Here is a 16,615-nt window from a genome sequence, read left to right on the forward strand (position 1 = left end):
TGATATCTCTCCTGCAGTTGTCTTTTCTTAATTTCTTTCATTGTCTCTCTTGTGTCACTGTTGACCCAAATTAATAAAGTAAGTCTTCTCTATCTGATTTTTCTTGTCTAGCCTTTCTTCATATGACTGTTCACTTAAAATTGAAGGAAGCTGTGTGTGTGTGTGTGTGTGTATGTGCGTGTGTATGCGTGCGTGTGTGTATTGCCTTTTCTATTGCTCTAAAATATTTTATAGATAATTCTGCTTAAAATTAATCATATAGTATAATTTTTATACTAAATTATCAATCTCATGACATGAGGATGAGTAAGGGATAAAATACATGATATATATTATATATCTTACTCATAACTATATCTATGTTCATTGATTATGAAATCATATATAGGGCAGTTTCAGATATTTGCAAAATCAGTTATTCTCATAATGACATTTATGGTGTTAAAATACATGTGTATCTTGGTATTATCATGCTAGGAACTTGGCAGGTCTTCAAACAGCATGGTGCATGTATTTGCATTAAAAGTAAGAAATCTTAACCCAAAAGTATGTGACTCAAGTTTTCTTGACCTGGAGAACTGATGGCATATTATTGAAATTTGTGGTTACATATTGATTTCCTCTTTATATTTTGTGAAAAATTGTCATTAATCTAAGAAACTGTGTTTGGTGTATCAATACAGAAATAGGCAAGTTTTCATAAAAAAAAAAAAAAATAGTTAAAGACACTTATAACAAGCTTTGTATTACATTAGACAAAAATAACAAACCTCGCGGGAGAATGCTGGTTCATATAGGTCATGTCAGGATAGCATGCAGTCAACAAAGCTTCACTGCCAACTGTGGTAACTCAATCCCTCTCAGATTGTTTCATATGAGCTTTGGGTTTGTGAGGAAGATCCTGCAGTTGAGGTAACCCAAGGTAGCCCCCAAAAGCCAACCAGTAATGTCAAGGATTCTTGAAGACAAACATTTATCTTTTAACATAATAGAGTGTTGTAGGGGTACATCAATGTGGGAGTCTTGGCACCCTTTAGCACTCATGAAGGCCGGTGGGATGATGTGTTTTGGCATCTTGCCCACCTTTCACAGTCTGGGCTGTGGTTGGCCACATGGATCACTTGGCCCACTTCAGTGGTTTCTCACAGCAGTTTGATGTTCTTGTGGCTTTTTCAAGCTTGACACTGGGAATGTTGTGAAAATATCAGTCATACCTGTGTGTGTAAGAAATCTCAAAGAAGTGATTTATGAAGGCTGGTCTTCTCATGAAATAAGACTGCCCATCCATGCTGTCAAAGTCACTGCATGTGGAGTGTTTCCCTACCTGTAATGTGCAGTCTCTTATGGCAAATTAAGTCTATACAATTTCATCTTTGAAATCACCAAAGTACTCATTTGGGTGAGGTGTGCTGTGTTGTTGCACTGTACTCTAGGAAGTGTGGATGTCTGCCATTGACTTGGCCCAGTAAAAGGTGGGTGGCTGGCACAAAGAGAAGAGTCCATTGTAAATTTTAGTTTTTTTTATGTGGAATTCATACCTTTTATTAATAGACATTTATTGTTTGATTGTGTTTAGGGTTGATTTTTGTAAGGATTAATTTGAAATATGGTATTTTTTCTTGCCATTTTCTCTCTCTCTCTCTCTCTCTCTCTCTCTCTCTCTCTCTCTCTCTCTCTCTCTCTCTCTTTCCCAAAAAGTGTAAAAGAAAAGGATCTCAGAAATAAGTTATAAGTGTGTTTTGTGAGATTTTCTTAAAACATCATATTTAAAAAAAACATGCTTCAATAAAGTGTACATATTGAACTGTTAATTAGGTGCATGATTCAAATCTTATAGATGAGTTTTTTATACTGGAAAGTCATGTTGTAATTTCATGTATATATGTACTAATAATCATTGCTGATAGTAGTATATTTATAATGGCTACCTGATGATGTTCCTTAATTGTGAGGTACAATTAAATTACATGGTATCTTTGTAATAGATAGGATTTAATAGTTACTTATATCATGAGATTTTGCCAATGTTTCCAAGATCAGTAGTTGACTGATTTTCTGAAATCAGAAGTTATGATAAAACTATGTAAAATACTAAGCTATTGTGTACATTATAAAGAGATCATTGCACTGATAATTACTAATTCTAGTTAACAGAACGTAGGTATTATTTTTGTTCTTCTAACATAACATAACATAACATAAATAATAGGATAACAAAGGGCCACCAGGGCCCATCTAGGTTATCCTGTATCAGTCGCACAGCATCGTCATCAGTACTTAAAGATACACTTACAAGTACACAATACACTTACAAGTACACATACATTATATACTAATTCTAAATATTTGGCCCATTAACAGGGCTAAGTCCTACATCGAATTCCTCTACAATCTGTAATCCCCATACATGGGGATCATGTCTTGTTTAACTATAGTAAATTTCTTATAAGAACTATCATGCAGCGCTATACATAATTATAAATCTAATAAATTTAAGTGCTTATCTAATCTGTTTTTAAACATTGTCAAACTAGTGCTATTTACAACCGTCTCTGGTTGATTTCATCCTCTTAAACTGGTTCTTTATTTACACCATGAGTGTGCTATGTGGTAGCTTCCACTCAGCCATTTTTTAGTTTTTTTGGCTCCACATTCCTTGCTTTCACTGCTGATACTGTGGTGTGGTTTCTTGCTTAGCCCTGCAATATTCACCTTGGTTGTGCAAAGTTACTGTAATTTCCTTAATGCATTCTGGTGAGTGAAACTTATCACTAATATTACTAATTTGCTTGTTTCTGATATGCATGATTTGATTTCCCCTGCTTGCAGTGCCTTTGTTTTTGGTGCCTTGGTGCCTTGGTGCCCTGGTACTTGGGTGCCTGGGGTCACATTTGTTAGTGTGTGTGTGATGTACCCAACTCTCCAAGCTTCCCACTCTTTACCATGGATCTTGACTCAGGTAGGTGCCACTGTAACCCCTTCCTTCTGCCTTAAATTTTGTGCTGCCTTATCAGTTTTCCTTTCATGTTATGGATTTTTTTTTTGCTTATTTTCAGAGGAAAAGCAGTTCTGATTAGAGCAATTTTGCTAAGGAAATGGCTTTTCTTTCATTGATAATTATATTTCCATGTAGGAAATGTTTGACTATATTTAAGAATTGCATAATGTGTCAGCTCTTCTGATTAAAAAGTGAAATGCCTTAAGTAGACTATTGTTATGCTTAATGTAGTCTATTGTATATATATATATATATATATATATATATATATATATATATATATATATATATATATATATATATACATATACAGGCAACCCCCTTTAACGAAGATTCACACAACGAAATTTCGCTATAATGAAGGTTTCATTTTAATACCATCTGCTCGTTTAACGAACACCAAACTCGCTTTAACGAAGTTTTATCCAGGTAATTTTTTCAAAATTTGAAAGTCCCACCGTATCATGCAAGCTGACAGGCTTTTGAAAACATCAGGAGCTGCTGGTACTAAGGCCTGCCTCAGGAGAAATCCTGAGACACCTGTAGAATAAAGATCAAGATCAAGCCTCTTGTGGACAACACAGGCGCTGCCGATACAAAGGCCTGACTCAGAAGAAATTCTGCGTCACTTGTAGCATCAAGATCAAGATCAAGATCACACGCACCACTCACTCCCCAGTCAAAACATAACAGCGTCACCAGCAGCTCATCTTCCCTAGTTCAACTTACCACCAAAACGGCGTGCAATGTGGCCTAACATTCCTAAGAAGACCAGGAAGTGTCTTACTCTCGAAGTGAAGCTGGGTATTATTCACAGACAAGAGAGAGGCCAGAAAACTAATAACATTGCTGGCCACCATCTTGACTCCATCTACTGTCTACTATTTTCAAGTCAGCAGACTCTATTAAGAAGGCTGGTGAGACCGTATCTTCCTTGAAAGCTAAAAGAACCACCTGAACTCGTGACTCTACAATGGATAAAATGGAAAGCCTTGTGGAAATGTGGTACTTAAGTTTTGTATGTGGTACCATGATGCGCACTTTGTTTACATTCCACATGTTGCCGGTTAGTGTCTTTCCCGTTTCACTCTCCCTCCCTTCATAAAGTTAAGATCATCAACATTATAAAGTTACGTACATACATACATTAGTGTACATTATAATGACTTAAATTAAACTACATAAATGTTTAACTTCATAATTTTTACTTTCATTAAACCTTTCACTGTACTATGATGCACTCTCGCTTTGCTCACTCTCAATGGAAGTTCAAATCAGGGGTTAAACTTGTTATAATCGGTTCGCTAAACGAAGTTTCGCTTAACAAAGTGTTTTTTAGGAACGTAACCCCTTTGTTAAATGTGGGTTGCCTGTATATATATGTATATATATATATATATATATATATATATATATATATATATATATATATATATATATATATATATATATATATATATATATATATATACACTGCTAGTCAGAATGGAAGGCACAGTACTTGTGACATCTTATGAAGGAGATAAATGACACAGAAATTATGTTTTAATGAGGGTATTCACCTAAACTAGTGATTGATAGGGTCCCTCGTGCCTTCTTGACCTTTTGAGTCTCCTGGGAAGTGAATCACCCAGTTGGTGGAAATACTGAGTGTCAATATTGTCCATATCTCTTGAAAAGCGGCTTGGAGGCGTGGGAGGGAGGAGGTATCCCTCTCCTTTAGCTTCAGTTTTATGTACGCCCAGGGATTTTTTATAGGGTTAAGGTCTGGGGAACTTGCGGGCCAAGGTTTTAAAAGGCTGATATTGCAGAAATCAAATCAGTCAACAATTAATTTTACTGTATGGCACGGTGCACCATCTTGCATGAAGGTATCAAAAATAACCCCACAGTATAAAAGTAAACACTAGTAAAAGAATAAATGCAGAATGCCAATGTCTTAATTCACTCCTCACAAGCACACGCTGTCGCTGTCCACCTCCTAGTCAAGGACGTGATCATCCACCTGTGCTTCCTCTGCTTCCTCTGCTTCCACAGTATCATCCACATCCTCTTTTGGTACTACATCTTCCATTGGAGTTTTCTTGAAAAACTGCAACATGGTGGTCTGGCACTTTTTCTTGGAAAATTCTTTTTGCATCACTGTGTGGCAGAAGAGTGCGTCCATGATAGTGGAGCTCCCACCTATTGGCCAGCTGCAGAACTCTCGTGCTCAGTTTGAAATTGTGTCTGGCGCTCAGTTTGAAAATGCGGTTGGGCCAAATCGCGTATAAGCAAACTGATTGCTTAAATTTATTTAATTATTATATTTTTTCGGTCGCGTATTAACAAAAATGCATAAATTAAACGCGTAAATCAAGAGTTACCTGTACTGGCAACCCTGCTTAATGAAGGTTCACACAACGAAATTTCACTACAATGAAGGTTTCATTTTATACCATCTGCTCATTTAACGAACACCAAACTTGCTTTGATGAAGTTTTATCCAGGTAATTTTTTCCAAGTTTGAAAGCCCTGCTGTATTATGCAAGCCGACAGGCTTTTGAATACACCAGCGCCTCTCGTGGACAACACGCGCACCACTCACTCCCCCTAGTTCAAAACAATAACAGTGTCAGCAGCAGCTTGTCTTCCCTCGCTCAACTTACCACCAAAACGCCCTGCAATGTCGCCTAGCGTTGCTAAGAAGACCAGGAAGTCTCTTACTCTCGAAGTGAAGTTGGATATTATTCACAGACATGAGAGAGGCGAGAAAACTAATAGCATTGCTCGCCACCATCTTGACTCCATCTACTGTCTTTACTATTTTCAAGTCAGCAGATTGTATTAACACGTTAACCGCGTTTGGCAACTCAGCACACTCGCCTGCACCGTGTAACCTTCATTACCTGACCACGCCAGTGTCCATTGGACTTTTGCAGAGAGAAGAGGTATATATCATTGTGAGAGCGCAGCCTCTAGTATAGAGCATAAAAATCCATGGTACAAATATGTACCGAATCGCGGACCAGTAATTTTTTTATCCTTCTATCGCGTATTGGTACACCAGTGTGCCAGGCATGGGCTGTACCATATGATGATATATTCTTGACACTATCAACAGTACCTGAGTAAGGTAATAACTTAGTTCCAAGTGGAATGAAAAACAGAAAAGGAGAAGAGATTGTAAAACCTGAAAGTGTCATTGAGTATAATAAAGCAAAAAAAAAAGTGTTGATGTTGCTGATCAACTCAATTCCTACTACTCGCCACTCTACAAATCAAGGAAGTGGTACCAGTAGCTGGCTCTGGAAATGATTGCTGGGATATCAGTGACAAATGCTCAAATTCTATACAATAAATACTGCTCAGCAAAACAAGTATGCCTAAAAACCTTCATAGAATCAGTAATTCTCTCTTACTAAAAACATTTCTGAGGAAATTACAAAACCAGGGAAGAGGACCTCTGATAATATTGGGTGCAAGAAAAGAACATACCTTACAGGAAGCAGATGGACCAATGAAAAATACAAGGAAGCGATGCAGAGGATGCTATGAGAAAATCTCATTGTCTGAGACTGAGGGATACAAGGTGGCCACAAACAAGGCTAGGAGAGATACACCCATTACAATGAATGTGAGGGTCAACCACTTCCTTGCATTTCATGTTTCAATGAAAAACATGACTCATGTAATTAGTGATCAACATTATGATGATCTAATATTCCATTATTTTCTTAAATTGATTGTATTTTTTAAGTAATATGTCACCAAACATTACTTGTTATTCAGAAGCCTATTTTTTTTTCTTTCAACAAATGAAATTATTGCCTTATCATTTTTATCTTATTTTCCAGTACCTTAGCAAGGCATCTGCAGTCATGATAAATACAAGTTTATACACAAATTGTTTACATACTCAAGTTTGTTATAGTTTTTAGAAAGTGATATTCGGGCCTCAGATATACCAATGCGCAACAAGTGAAACATTTGCTCGGTACACGGGTGGCCCCGATACGCAGTTAACGTGTTAAGAAGGCTGGTGAGACCATATCTTCCTTGCAGGCTAAAAGAACCACCTGAACTTGTGACTCTACAATGGATAATATGGAAAGCCTTGTGGAAATGTGGTACATAAGTTTTGTATGTGATACAATGATGTGCCTTTTGTTTACATTCTACAGGTTGCCGGTTAGTGTCTTTCCTATCTCACTCTCCCTCCCTTTATAAATTTAAGATCATCATCATTATAAAGTTATGTACATACATACATTAGTGTACATTATAATGACTTAAATTAAACTGCCTAAATGTTTAACTTCATAATTTTTACTTTCATTAAACCTTTCACTGTACTCTGATGGACTCTCGCTTTGTTTACTCTGAATGGAAGTTCAAGTTGGGTTAAACTTGTTATAATCAGTTAAACAACAAGTTTCGCAACATAGGGTTTTTAGGGACATAACCCTTTGTTAAGTGGGTGTATACTACATATATATATATATATATATATATATATATATATATATATATATATATATATATATATATATATATATATATATATATATATATATATATATATATACATACACACACACATACATACATACATACAGGCAATCCCCGCTTGACGAAGGTTCACACAACGAAATTTCGCTACAACGAAGGTTTCATTTTACTACCATCTGCTCGTTTAACAAATACCAAACTCACTTTAATGAAGTTTTATCCAGATAATTTTTTCCAAGTTTGAAAGCTCCGCTGTATCACATAAGCTGACAGGTTTTTTTAATACACCAGCACCTCTCGTGGATAACATGCGCACCACTCACTCCTGTTCAAAACCATAACAGCGTCAGGAGCAGCTCGTCTTCCCTCACTCAGCTTACCACCAAAACGCCCTGCAGTGTTGCCTAGCGTTGCTAAGAAGACCAGGAAGTCTCTTACTCTTCAAGTGAAGCTGGATATTATTCACAGACACGAGAGAGGCGAGAAAACTAATAGCATTGCTTACCACCATCTTGACTCCATCTACTGTCTCTACTATTTTCAAGTCAGCAGACTCTATTAACCCCTTCCTCGACAGAAACAAGTATACTCGATTTCACTAAATGTTCCATTTCCAGTCGTCGACAAGTATACTCATCTAAAATTTTACTTTAAAAAACCAGCTACAGACGTATATATTCGTTTTCACTAAATGTTCCGTTTTCAGTCGTTGACAAGTATACTCGTCTAAAACTTGACCTTCAAAAACTAGCTACAGACATATATACTCGTCGAGTCTGAGCCTTTCTAAGCCATTCTACGTGTGAAACGAGTATTCTCGTCAAATCGTACGCCTGGCAGAGGCGACAAGGTGGAGCGGTGGGATTTCAAGGACGCTCTTACTAGACTTACTCCGGCAACCACTGTCGTCGCATGGGTGTTGTTTTCATCCATATTACCACTCATTTTTTGTACCCTTTTCAAATAATTTACACCCCAAATATCTAGTTCTGAGGAAGATAGCGAATATGAACCTTCCCTCAGAAGCTTGAATACTTCTGATGACACTGCCAGTTTATCAGACAATGAATATTTCTCGACAAGTGAGGAGGAGGAGGAGGGAGGTGAGGGGAGAGCTTGGAGTTTATAGGAAGACGAGTTAACTCGTATATGTCTACAAAGGTATTTTCAAAATAAAAGGTTAACCACAAAAAAGGGGAAAAACAGTAATTACAAGCTGTTTTCATAATCAGCATGAAAAATACTATATAGAACCAAAATAAAAAAAATTAGTTTGAAGAAGAAACGTTTTTAACTAAAAAATTGTTGGGGAAGGGGTTAAGAAGGCTGGTGAGACCGTATCTTCCTTGCAAGCTAAAAGAACCACCTGAACTCGTGACTCTGCAATGGATAAAATGGAAAGCCTTGTGAAAATGTGGTACATAAGTTTTGTATGTGATACCATGATGCGCCCTTTGTTTACATTCCACAGGTTGCCGGTTAGTGTCTTTCCCATTTCACTCTCCCTCCCTTCATAAATTTAAGATCACCAACATTATAAAGTTACATACATACATACATTAGTGTACATTATAATGACTTAAATTAAACTGCCTAAATGTTTAACTTTTTTTTAACTTTCATTAAACCTTTCATTGTACTATGATGCACTCTCGCTTTGTTTACTCTCAATGGAAGTTCAAGTCAGAGGTTAAACTTGTTATAATCGGTTTGCTTAACGAAGTTTTGCTTAACAAAGGGTTTTTTTTAGGAACATAAGCCCTTTGTTAAGCAGGGTGTGCCAGTATATATATATATATATATATATATATATATATATATATATATATATATATATATATATATACACAGGCAATCCCCGCTTAACCCTTAAAGTAGGGGGTTGATTTACTTTCCGTCTGTTACAACGGGGAAAAATCACACCTGTCAAAAATACTAAAAATATTTTTTTTATATAAAAACATTCTTTGTGTTATTCTGAGTACAACGATGTAATTTTTAATATGTTATGACCTCTGAGAGCAAAGTTATTGCATATCAAAAAATTCATGGCAGAACCATAGCTAAGAAATATCCCCAAGCTCAGATAACACCGCATGCTCTCTCTCTCTCTCTCTCTCTCTCTCTCTCTCTCTCTCTCTCTCTCTCTCTCTCTCTCTCTCTCTCTCTCTCTCTCTCTCTCTCTCTCTCTCTCTCTCTCTCTCTCTCTCTCTCTCCTTTTTGGGCATTTGAATTTGATGTGAAAGTAGGAACTTTTGCACTTTCAAGTCAAGAAGATGCTAACTCAGATATATGAAATGATGTGTAAAACAGGAAAAGAAAAAGAAATCACATACTGTATTACAAGTATTGTGGATTTCTATAATAATTGGAATATGCCAATTCTTATTAGCATTGGGATTCACGTGACTTGGCCAACAAGCACAGTCCTGTAGAGGCAACCAGGGGTGACACACACCAGTGCATTGCTCGAGGGGAATAGGCTACGTGAGGAGGTTTATGAACGTTGCTGTGAGGGTTGGTCTCTATCTCCCAAATCATTATCAGAATCACTACTGGAGTCTTCACTCTCTTCTGTCTCAGTAAAAAAATCAGTCTTCATTTTCATCACTCGTCAATGTCATTACCGAGTAACACTGACATAACATCACTCGGAGTACCGTTTCCTCCCTCTGGGTGACGGGGGTTGCCAGATGTCTCCTTGAAATGGGAAAAGATGACTTATTGTGAGGGAACATATGTCTCAAGGCTCAAGCAGACGAGCGAGAAAAGATGCCAGATATCTCCACTTGCCCCAGGACCAATAGTGAGGGGGAGAGATTCAAACGTTTAGCGTGGAAAAATCATGATTACTGGTACGATCCCCGCCTCTCCGCACGTGATGCTACAATCGTACATATACGATCACCATACTTTAAGGGTTAACGAAGGTTCACACAACGAAATTTCGCTACAACGAAGGTTTAATTTTACTACCATCTGCTTGTTTAATGAACACTAAACTCACTTTAACAAAATTTTATCCAGGTAATTTCTTCCAAGTTTGAAAGCTCCGCCGTATCACGCAAGCCGACAGGTTTTTGAATACACCAACGCCTCTTGTGGACAACACACGCACCACTCACTCCCCCTGTTCAAAACAATAACAGCTGAAGACAGTCAGTCAGAGGAGAGAAGTTGATGAGACAAAAAGTTTTTGATTCCACCCTATCTAACAAAACTGTGTTAATGGAACCCCCAAAACATGCGAAGAGCACTCCATACAAGGATGAATAAGGCCCTTGTACAAAGTTAGCAGTTGGAGGGGAGAGAAAAACTTGTGGAAATGCCTCAGATTGCCTAACTTCTTAGAAGCTGTTTTAGCAAGAGATTAGATGTGAAGTTTCCTGTTTAGATTATGAGTAAAGGACAGACCAAGGATATTCAGTATGGAGGATGGTCACAGCTGAGTGTCTTTGAAGAAGAGGGGATTGTTGTCTGGAAGGTTGTGTGAACTTGATAGATGGAGGAATTAAGTTTTTGAGGCATTAAACGCTACTAAGGTTTCTCTACCCCTAACAGAAATCTTACAAAGATCATAAATGAGATATTCTGTGGCATCCCTGCGTGGTCTGTTGACTTCCTGAAGGGTTGGTCATCTCTGAAAAGATGTGAAAAAGTGTAGGATGGCATCATCAGTACAGGAGTGGATAGGGCAAGAAGTTCGGTAAAGAAGATCATTAATGAATAATAGAAAGAGAGTAGGTGACAGGACAGAACCGTGAGGAACATCACTGTTAATGGATTTAGAACAGTGGCCGTCTGCCTTGGCTGCAATAGAATGGTTGGAAAGGAAACTTGAGATAAAGTTGCAGAGAGAAGGATAGAAACCGTAAGAGGCCAGTTTTGAAATCAAAGCTTTGTGCCAGACTCTATCAAGAGCTTTTGATATATTTAATGCAACCACAAGTTTTACTGAAATATGTAAAAGAGGATGAACAAGACGGTAAGGAAAGCCAGAAGATCAGCAGTAGAGCGGCCTTGATGGAAGCCTTACTAGCGATCAGAGAGAAGATTATGAAGTGACAGATGTTTAAGAATCTTCCCTTTGAGGATCGATTCAGAAACTTTAGACAAGCAAAAGATTAAAGCTATAGGGTGGAAGTTTGAGGGTTTAGAATGGTCACCCTTTTTAGGAACAGGGTGAATATAGGCAAACTTCCAGCATAAAGGAAAGGTAGAAGTCGATAGACATAGTTGAAGGAGTTTGGTCGTGTAAGAATAATAGGAGGGACCCCATCAGGACCATAAGCCTTCCGAGGGTTTAGGTTAGTGAGGACATGGAAAACTTAATAACGAAGAACATTAATTAAAGGCATGAATTAATCAGAGGTAGGAGAAGAGGGAGGGACAGGTCCAGAATCATCCAAAGTGGAGTTGTTAGCAAAGGTTTGAGAGTAAAGTTCAGCTTTAGAGACTGATGAGATGGCAGTGATGCCATCAGGATGATATAAAGGAGGGAAAGATGGAAGAAGTAAAGTTATTGAGAGAGGTTTTTGGCCAGATGCCAGAACTCTCGAGAAGAGTTGGAGTTTGGAAGATTTTGACATTTTCTATTATGAAGGAGTATTTGGCATGTTGAAGAACAGACTTGGCATGATTCCGGGCAGAAATATAAAGCGTATGAGATTCAGGTGATGGAAGGCTCAAGTACCTTTTGTGGGCAACCTTTCTATCATGTATAGCTCGAGAACAGGGTGTGTTAAACCAAGGTTTTAGATTTAGGTTGAGAAAAAAGTGATGAATGTACACCTCTATGCCAGATACTATTACCTCTGTTATTCATTCAGCACACAGAGATGGGTCCCTGACACGGAAACTAATTATTCCAGGGAAAATCAGCATAATACCTCCTTAGGTCCCCCCAACTGGCAGAGGCAAAATACTAAAGGCACCTCCACACTAGCAAATTATAACCATATAAGAGAGTTCTTTAATGAAATTGACTGGTCTGTGGTATACCAGGAAGGGGATATGCAATTGAAATATGATAAATTTATGGATTTATATAACTCTGCTGTGAAGAAGTTTGTGCCATATCACAGAAATAATAAACAGTGGTTTAATAGAAATTGTGAAGAAGCAAAAAAGAACAAAGAAAAGGCATGGAAGAAATTTAAGAAAAACAGTGATGTATTATCAAGAGAAGTCTACAAAACAGCAAGGAATAGATATGTTGAAGTAAGGAGAACAGCACAAAATGAATATGAACAGAGAATGGTGGAAAACTGTGATAGTGACCCTAGAATGTTTTACAAATTCATAAATGGAAAACTAAATAAAAGGGAGGCAATAGAAAAGGTAAAAATGGGAAGAAGTATATGAGGATGCTAGAGATATAGCTGAAATTTTGAACGACAACTTTTGCAAAGTGTTTACAAAGGAGGAGCATTTTATAGGAGAAAGGCCTGTGAAATAAAGCAAATGCAGGACATCATAGTTACTCAGGAAGACGTAAGGAAAATTATAAGCAATCTGGATATTAATAAATCAATGGGGCCTGATGGCATATCTGGGAGGTTGCTAAAAGAATGTAAGGATCAATTGTTGAACCCCATATTTGATATTGTGGAAACCTCCATACGAACAGGAATAGTCCTGAAAGAGTGGAAAAGAGCTGACATTGTGCCTATATATAAGAATGGTAGTAGAATGGAACCGTTAAATTACAGACCAGTATCGTTGACTAGTATATTGTGCAAGGTATGTGAAGAAGTAATTAAAGCTAAGTGGAGTGAGTATCTAGAAAGTGAAAACATTCTGAGTGAAAGGCAGTTTGGTTTCAGAAAAGGAAGATCGTGTGTATCCAATTTATTATGATTTTATTCAAGAGTGACTGACATACTACAACATAGAGAGGGATGGGTGGATGCTGTTTACCTGGAGTTGAGAAAGGCCTTTGATAAAGTGCCACACAATAGACTGATGTGGAAACTAAAGAGATTGGAGGAATAAGTGATAAACTAGCAAAATGGATGGAAAATTACTTAGTGGGAAGAGAAATGCGAACAGTGGTGAAAGGAAGGAAGTCCGAGTGGAAGAAGGTAACCAGTGGAGTTCCACAAGGGTCAGTGCTTGGTCCCATCATGTTTTTGATTTATGTTAATGATATGCCAGTAGGAATTGACAGTTACATGAACATGTTTGCGGACGATACTAAAATTATGAGGAGAGTAAAGAATGTGGAAGATTGTAACAAGTTACAGGAAGATCTTGATAAAATATATGAGTGGAGTAAAGAGTGGCAGATGGAATTTAATATAAACAAGACCCATGTTATGAAAATGGGAAGAAGTAGATACAGACCAAACAGGGATTACAGGCTGGGTGATGAGAAAATTGAAGAGACCAATGAGGAGAAAGACTTAGGAGTAACCGTGCAAAACACTTTGTCACCGGAGAAACACATTAACAAGATATTTTGAAAACATATAACATGCTTCAAAATATTGGCCATGCATTCCACTACCTAGATGAAGGAATGATGAAGAAGATATTATGCACTTAATAAGACCCCAGTTAGAATATGCAGCTTGTCTGGTCACCGCATGAAGAAAAATGTGAAGGTGGAAAGGGTACAGAGGCTGGCAACAAGGATGGTACCAGGACTCAGGGAGTTAGACTATGAGGAAAGACTGAGGAAACTGGGGCTGACCACATTAGAAGAGAGAACAAGGAGAGACATGATAACTATGTATAAATTGGTGAACAAGATTGACATATTGGACAGAGAGTTGATAAAGGTGACCACAAGTAATCATCTCCGAGGACATGGAAAAAAACTAATAAAAGACATCTGTCTAAATGACGTGAGAAAGTACAGTTTCCATCGTAGTATTGATAAGTGGAATAAACTGAGCAGTGATGTCGTTGATGCAGTGTGTGTCAATCAGATGAAAGAGAGATATGACAGGAGTGGCCAAGGAGGCAGGACACAGAGAACTTAGCTCGGGCACTGTAATACACAAATAGGTAAATACAAATAGGTAAATGCACACACACACACACACACACACACACACACACACACACACACACACACACACACACACACACACACACACAGCTCAGTGGTTAGAGCGCTGGCTTCACAAGCCAGAGGACAGTTCGATTTAGCCGGGTGGAGATATTTGGGTATGTCTCCTTTCACGTGTAGCCCCTGTTCACCTAGCAGTGAGTAGATACGGAATGTAAATCAAGAAGTTGTGACCTTGTTGTCCCGGTGTGTGGTGTGTGCCTGGTCTCAGGCCTATCCGAAGATCGGAAATAATGAGCTCTGAGCTCGTTCCGTAGGGTAACGTCTGGCTGTCTCGTCAGAGACTGCAGCAGATCAAACAGTGAAACACACACACTAGCAAGTCCTATATACAACATCATAAAATGCTCAATAGAAAATGGAACAGTACCAGCAGAATGGAAAAGAGCTGAGGTGGTTTCCATATATAAGACCGAAAGGAAGGAAGAACCTTTAAATTACAGACCAGTATCACTAACTAGTGTAATATGCAAGATGTGTGAAAGAATAATAAAGAAACAATGGATCGAGTTCCTTGAAGACAACAAATTAATATCAAATAGCCAATTTGGTTTTAGAAAAAGATGGTCGTGTATAACTATTCTAGAATAGTTGATAGAGTACAAGAGAGAGAGGGATGGGTTGACTGTATTTATTTGGATTTAAAAAAGGCATTTGACAAAGTGCCACATACAAGATTACTATGGGAGTTAGAGGAGAAGGGTGGCTTAAAAGAAAGCACATTGGGATGGATAGAAAATTATTTGAGGGGGAGAGAAATAAGGACGGTAGTTAAAGATATGAAGTCCAAGTGGAGAGCAGTAGAAAGCGGAGTGCCGCAGGGATCAGTATTGGCACCAATACTTTTCCTCATTTATATTAACGACATTCCAGAAGGAGTGAACAGCTACATAAATCTGATTGCAGATGATACGAAACTGAGCAAAGTTATAAAGCAAAAAGACGATTGTGAAATACTGCAGGAAGATCTAAATAAGATCTGGGAATGGAGTAAAAAGTGGGAAATGGAATTCAATGTGGACAAAAGCCATGTCATGGAAATGGGAAAGAGTGAAAAACGACCTGTGGGAATCTATAAGATGGGAGATGGAGTAAAACTGGAGAAAGTAAAAAATGAAAAGGACTTAGGAATGACGATGGAAGAAAACAATCAACCGGTAAGCCATATTGATAGAATTTTTAGAGACATATAATTTGCTAAGGAATATTGGAGTAGCATTTCACTACATGGACAAAGAAATGATGAAGAAATTGATAAGTACTATAATAAGATCCAGATTGGAATATGCAGGAGTAGTGTGGACCCCTCATAAAAAGAAGACTACAAAAAATGGCTACAAGAATGGTTCCAGAATTTGAAGGGATGACATATGAGGAGAGACTAAAGGCTTTGGATCTACCAACCCTGGAACAAAGAAGGGAGAGAGGGGATCTGATACATGTTTATAAATTGATCAACGGAATGGACCAAGTGGATAATGAGAAACTGATCCTGAGCAAAGAATATGACATTCGAAGCACAAGATCGCATAGTAAAAAGCTGAGAAAGGGAAGATGTCTGAGAGATGTTAAAAAATATAGTTTTCCAAAGATGTATTGAGACGTGGAACAGTTTGAATGAAGTAGTAGTGTCTGCAACGAGTGTGCATACTTTTGAAGTAAGATTGGATAAGTGTAGATATGGAGACGTGGCCACACGAGCTTAAAGCCCAGGCCCTGTAAAACTACAACTAGGTAAATACACACACGCACACACACGGTGCAGCCATCGGCGAGGTCATACATGTCTGAGCTACTCACAGAGAGTGCTACAAAAAGACTGGACCCAGGCCTAGACGTATGTACAGGGGGAAGGGGGGGCCATAGTGTTCTGTCTCCAAATGAATAAGTGTTAGATTATGTATAGCCAAGGAATAGATAAAGAGAGATATGGAACCAAGTAGCGCTGCCAGGCACATGGAGGAACCAAAACATATGCCAGCCGAAAATCAACGCTATATAGAAACACCTATTGGTTTAAGAAAACTGACAAGATACTATGGATAAGGATT

At 38.0% G+C, this 16,615-nt stretch overlaps 1 protein-coding gene across 1 annotated transcript in view; it reads left to right on the forward strand.

Annotated features, from left to right (window-relative positions):
* The window catches only part of LOC123519860, a 67,443-nt gene that overhangs the window by 1,232 nt on the left and 49,596 nt on the right, over positions 1 to 16,615 (forward strand). Inside the window, exon 2 of the mRNA XM_045281450.1 lies at positions 2,830 to 2,959. Within this exon, the coding sequence (XP_045137385.1) occupies positions 2,909 to 2,959 (51 nt within the window). The 5' untranslated portion in view covers positions 2,830 to 2,908. The remainder of the gene's footprint in view (positions 1 to 2,829; positions 2,960 to 16,615) is intronic.

Source organism: Portunus trituberculatus, chromosome 46, assembly GCF_017591435.1.
Source record: "Portunus trituberculatus isolate SZX2019 chromosome 46, ASM1759143v1, whole genome shotgun sequence".
NCBI lineage: Eukaryota > Metazoa > Arthropoda > Malacostraca > Decapoda > Portunidae > Portunus > Portunus trituberculatus.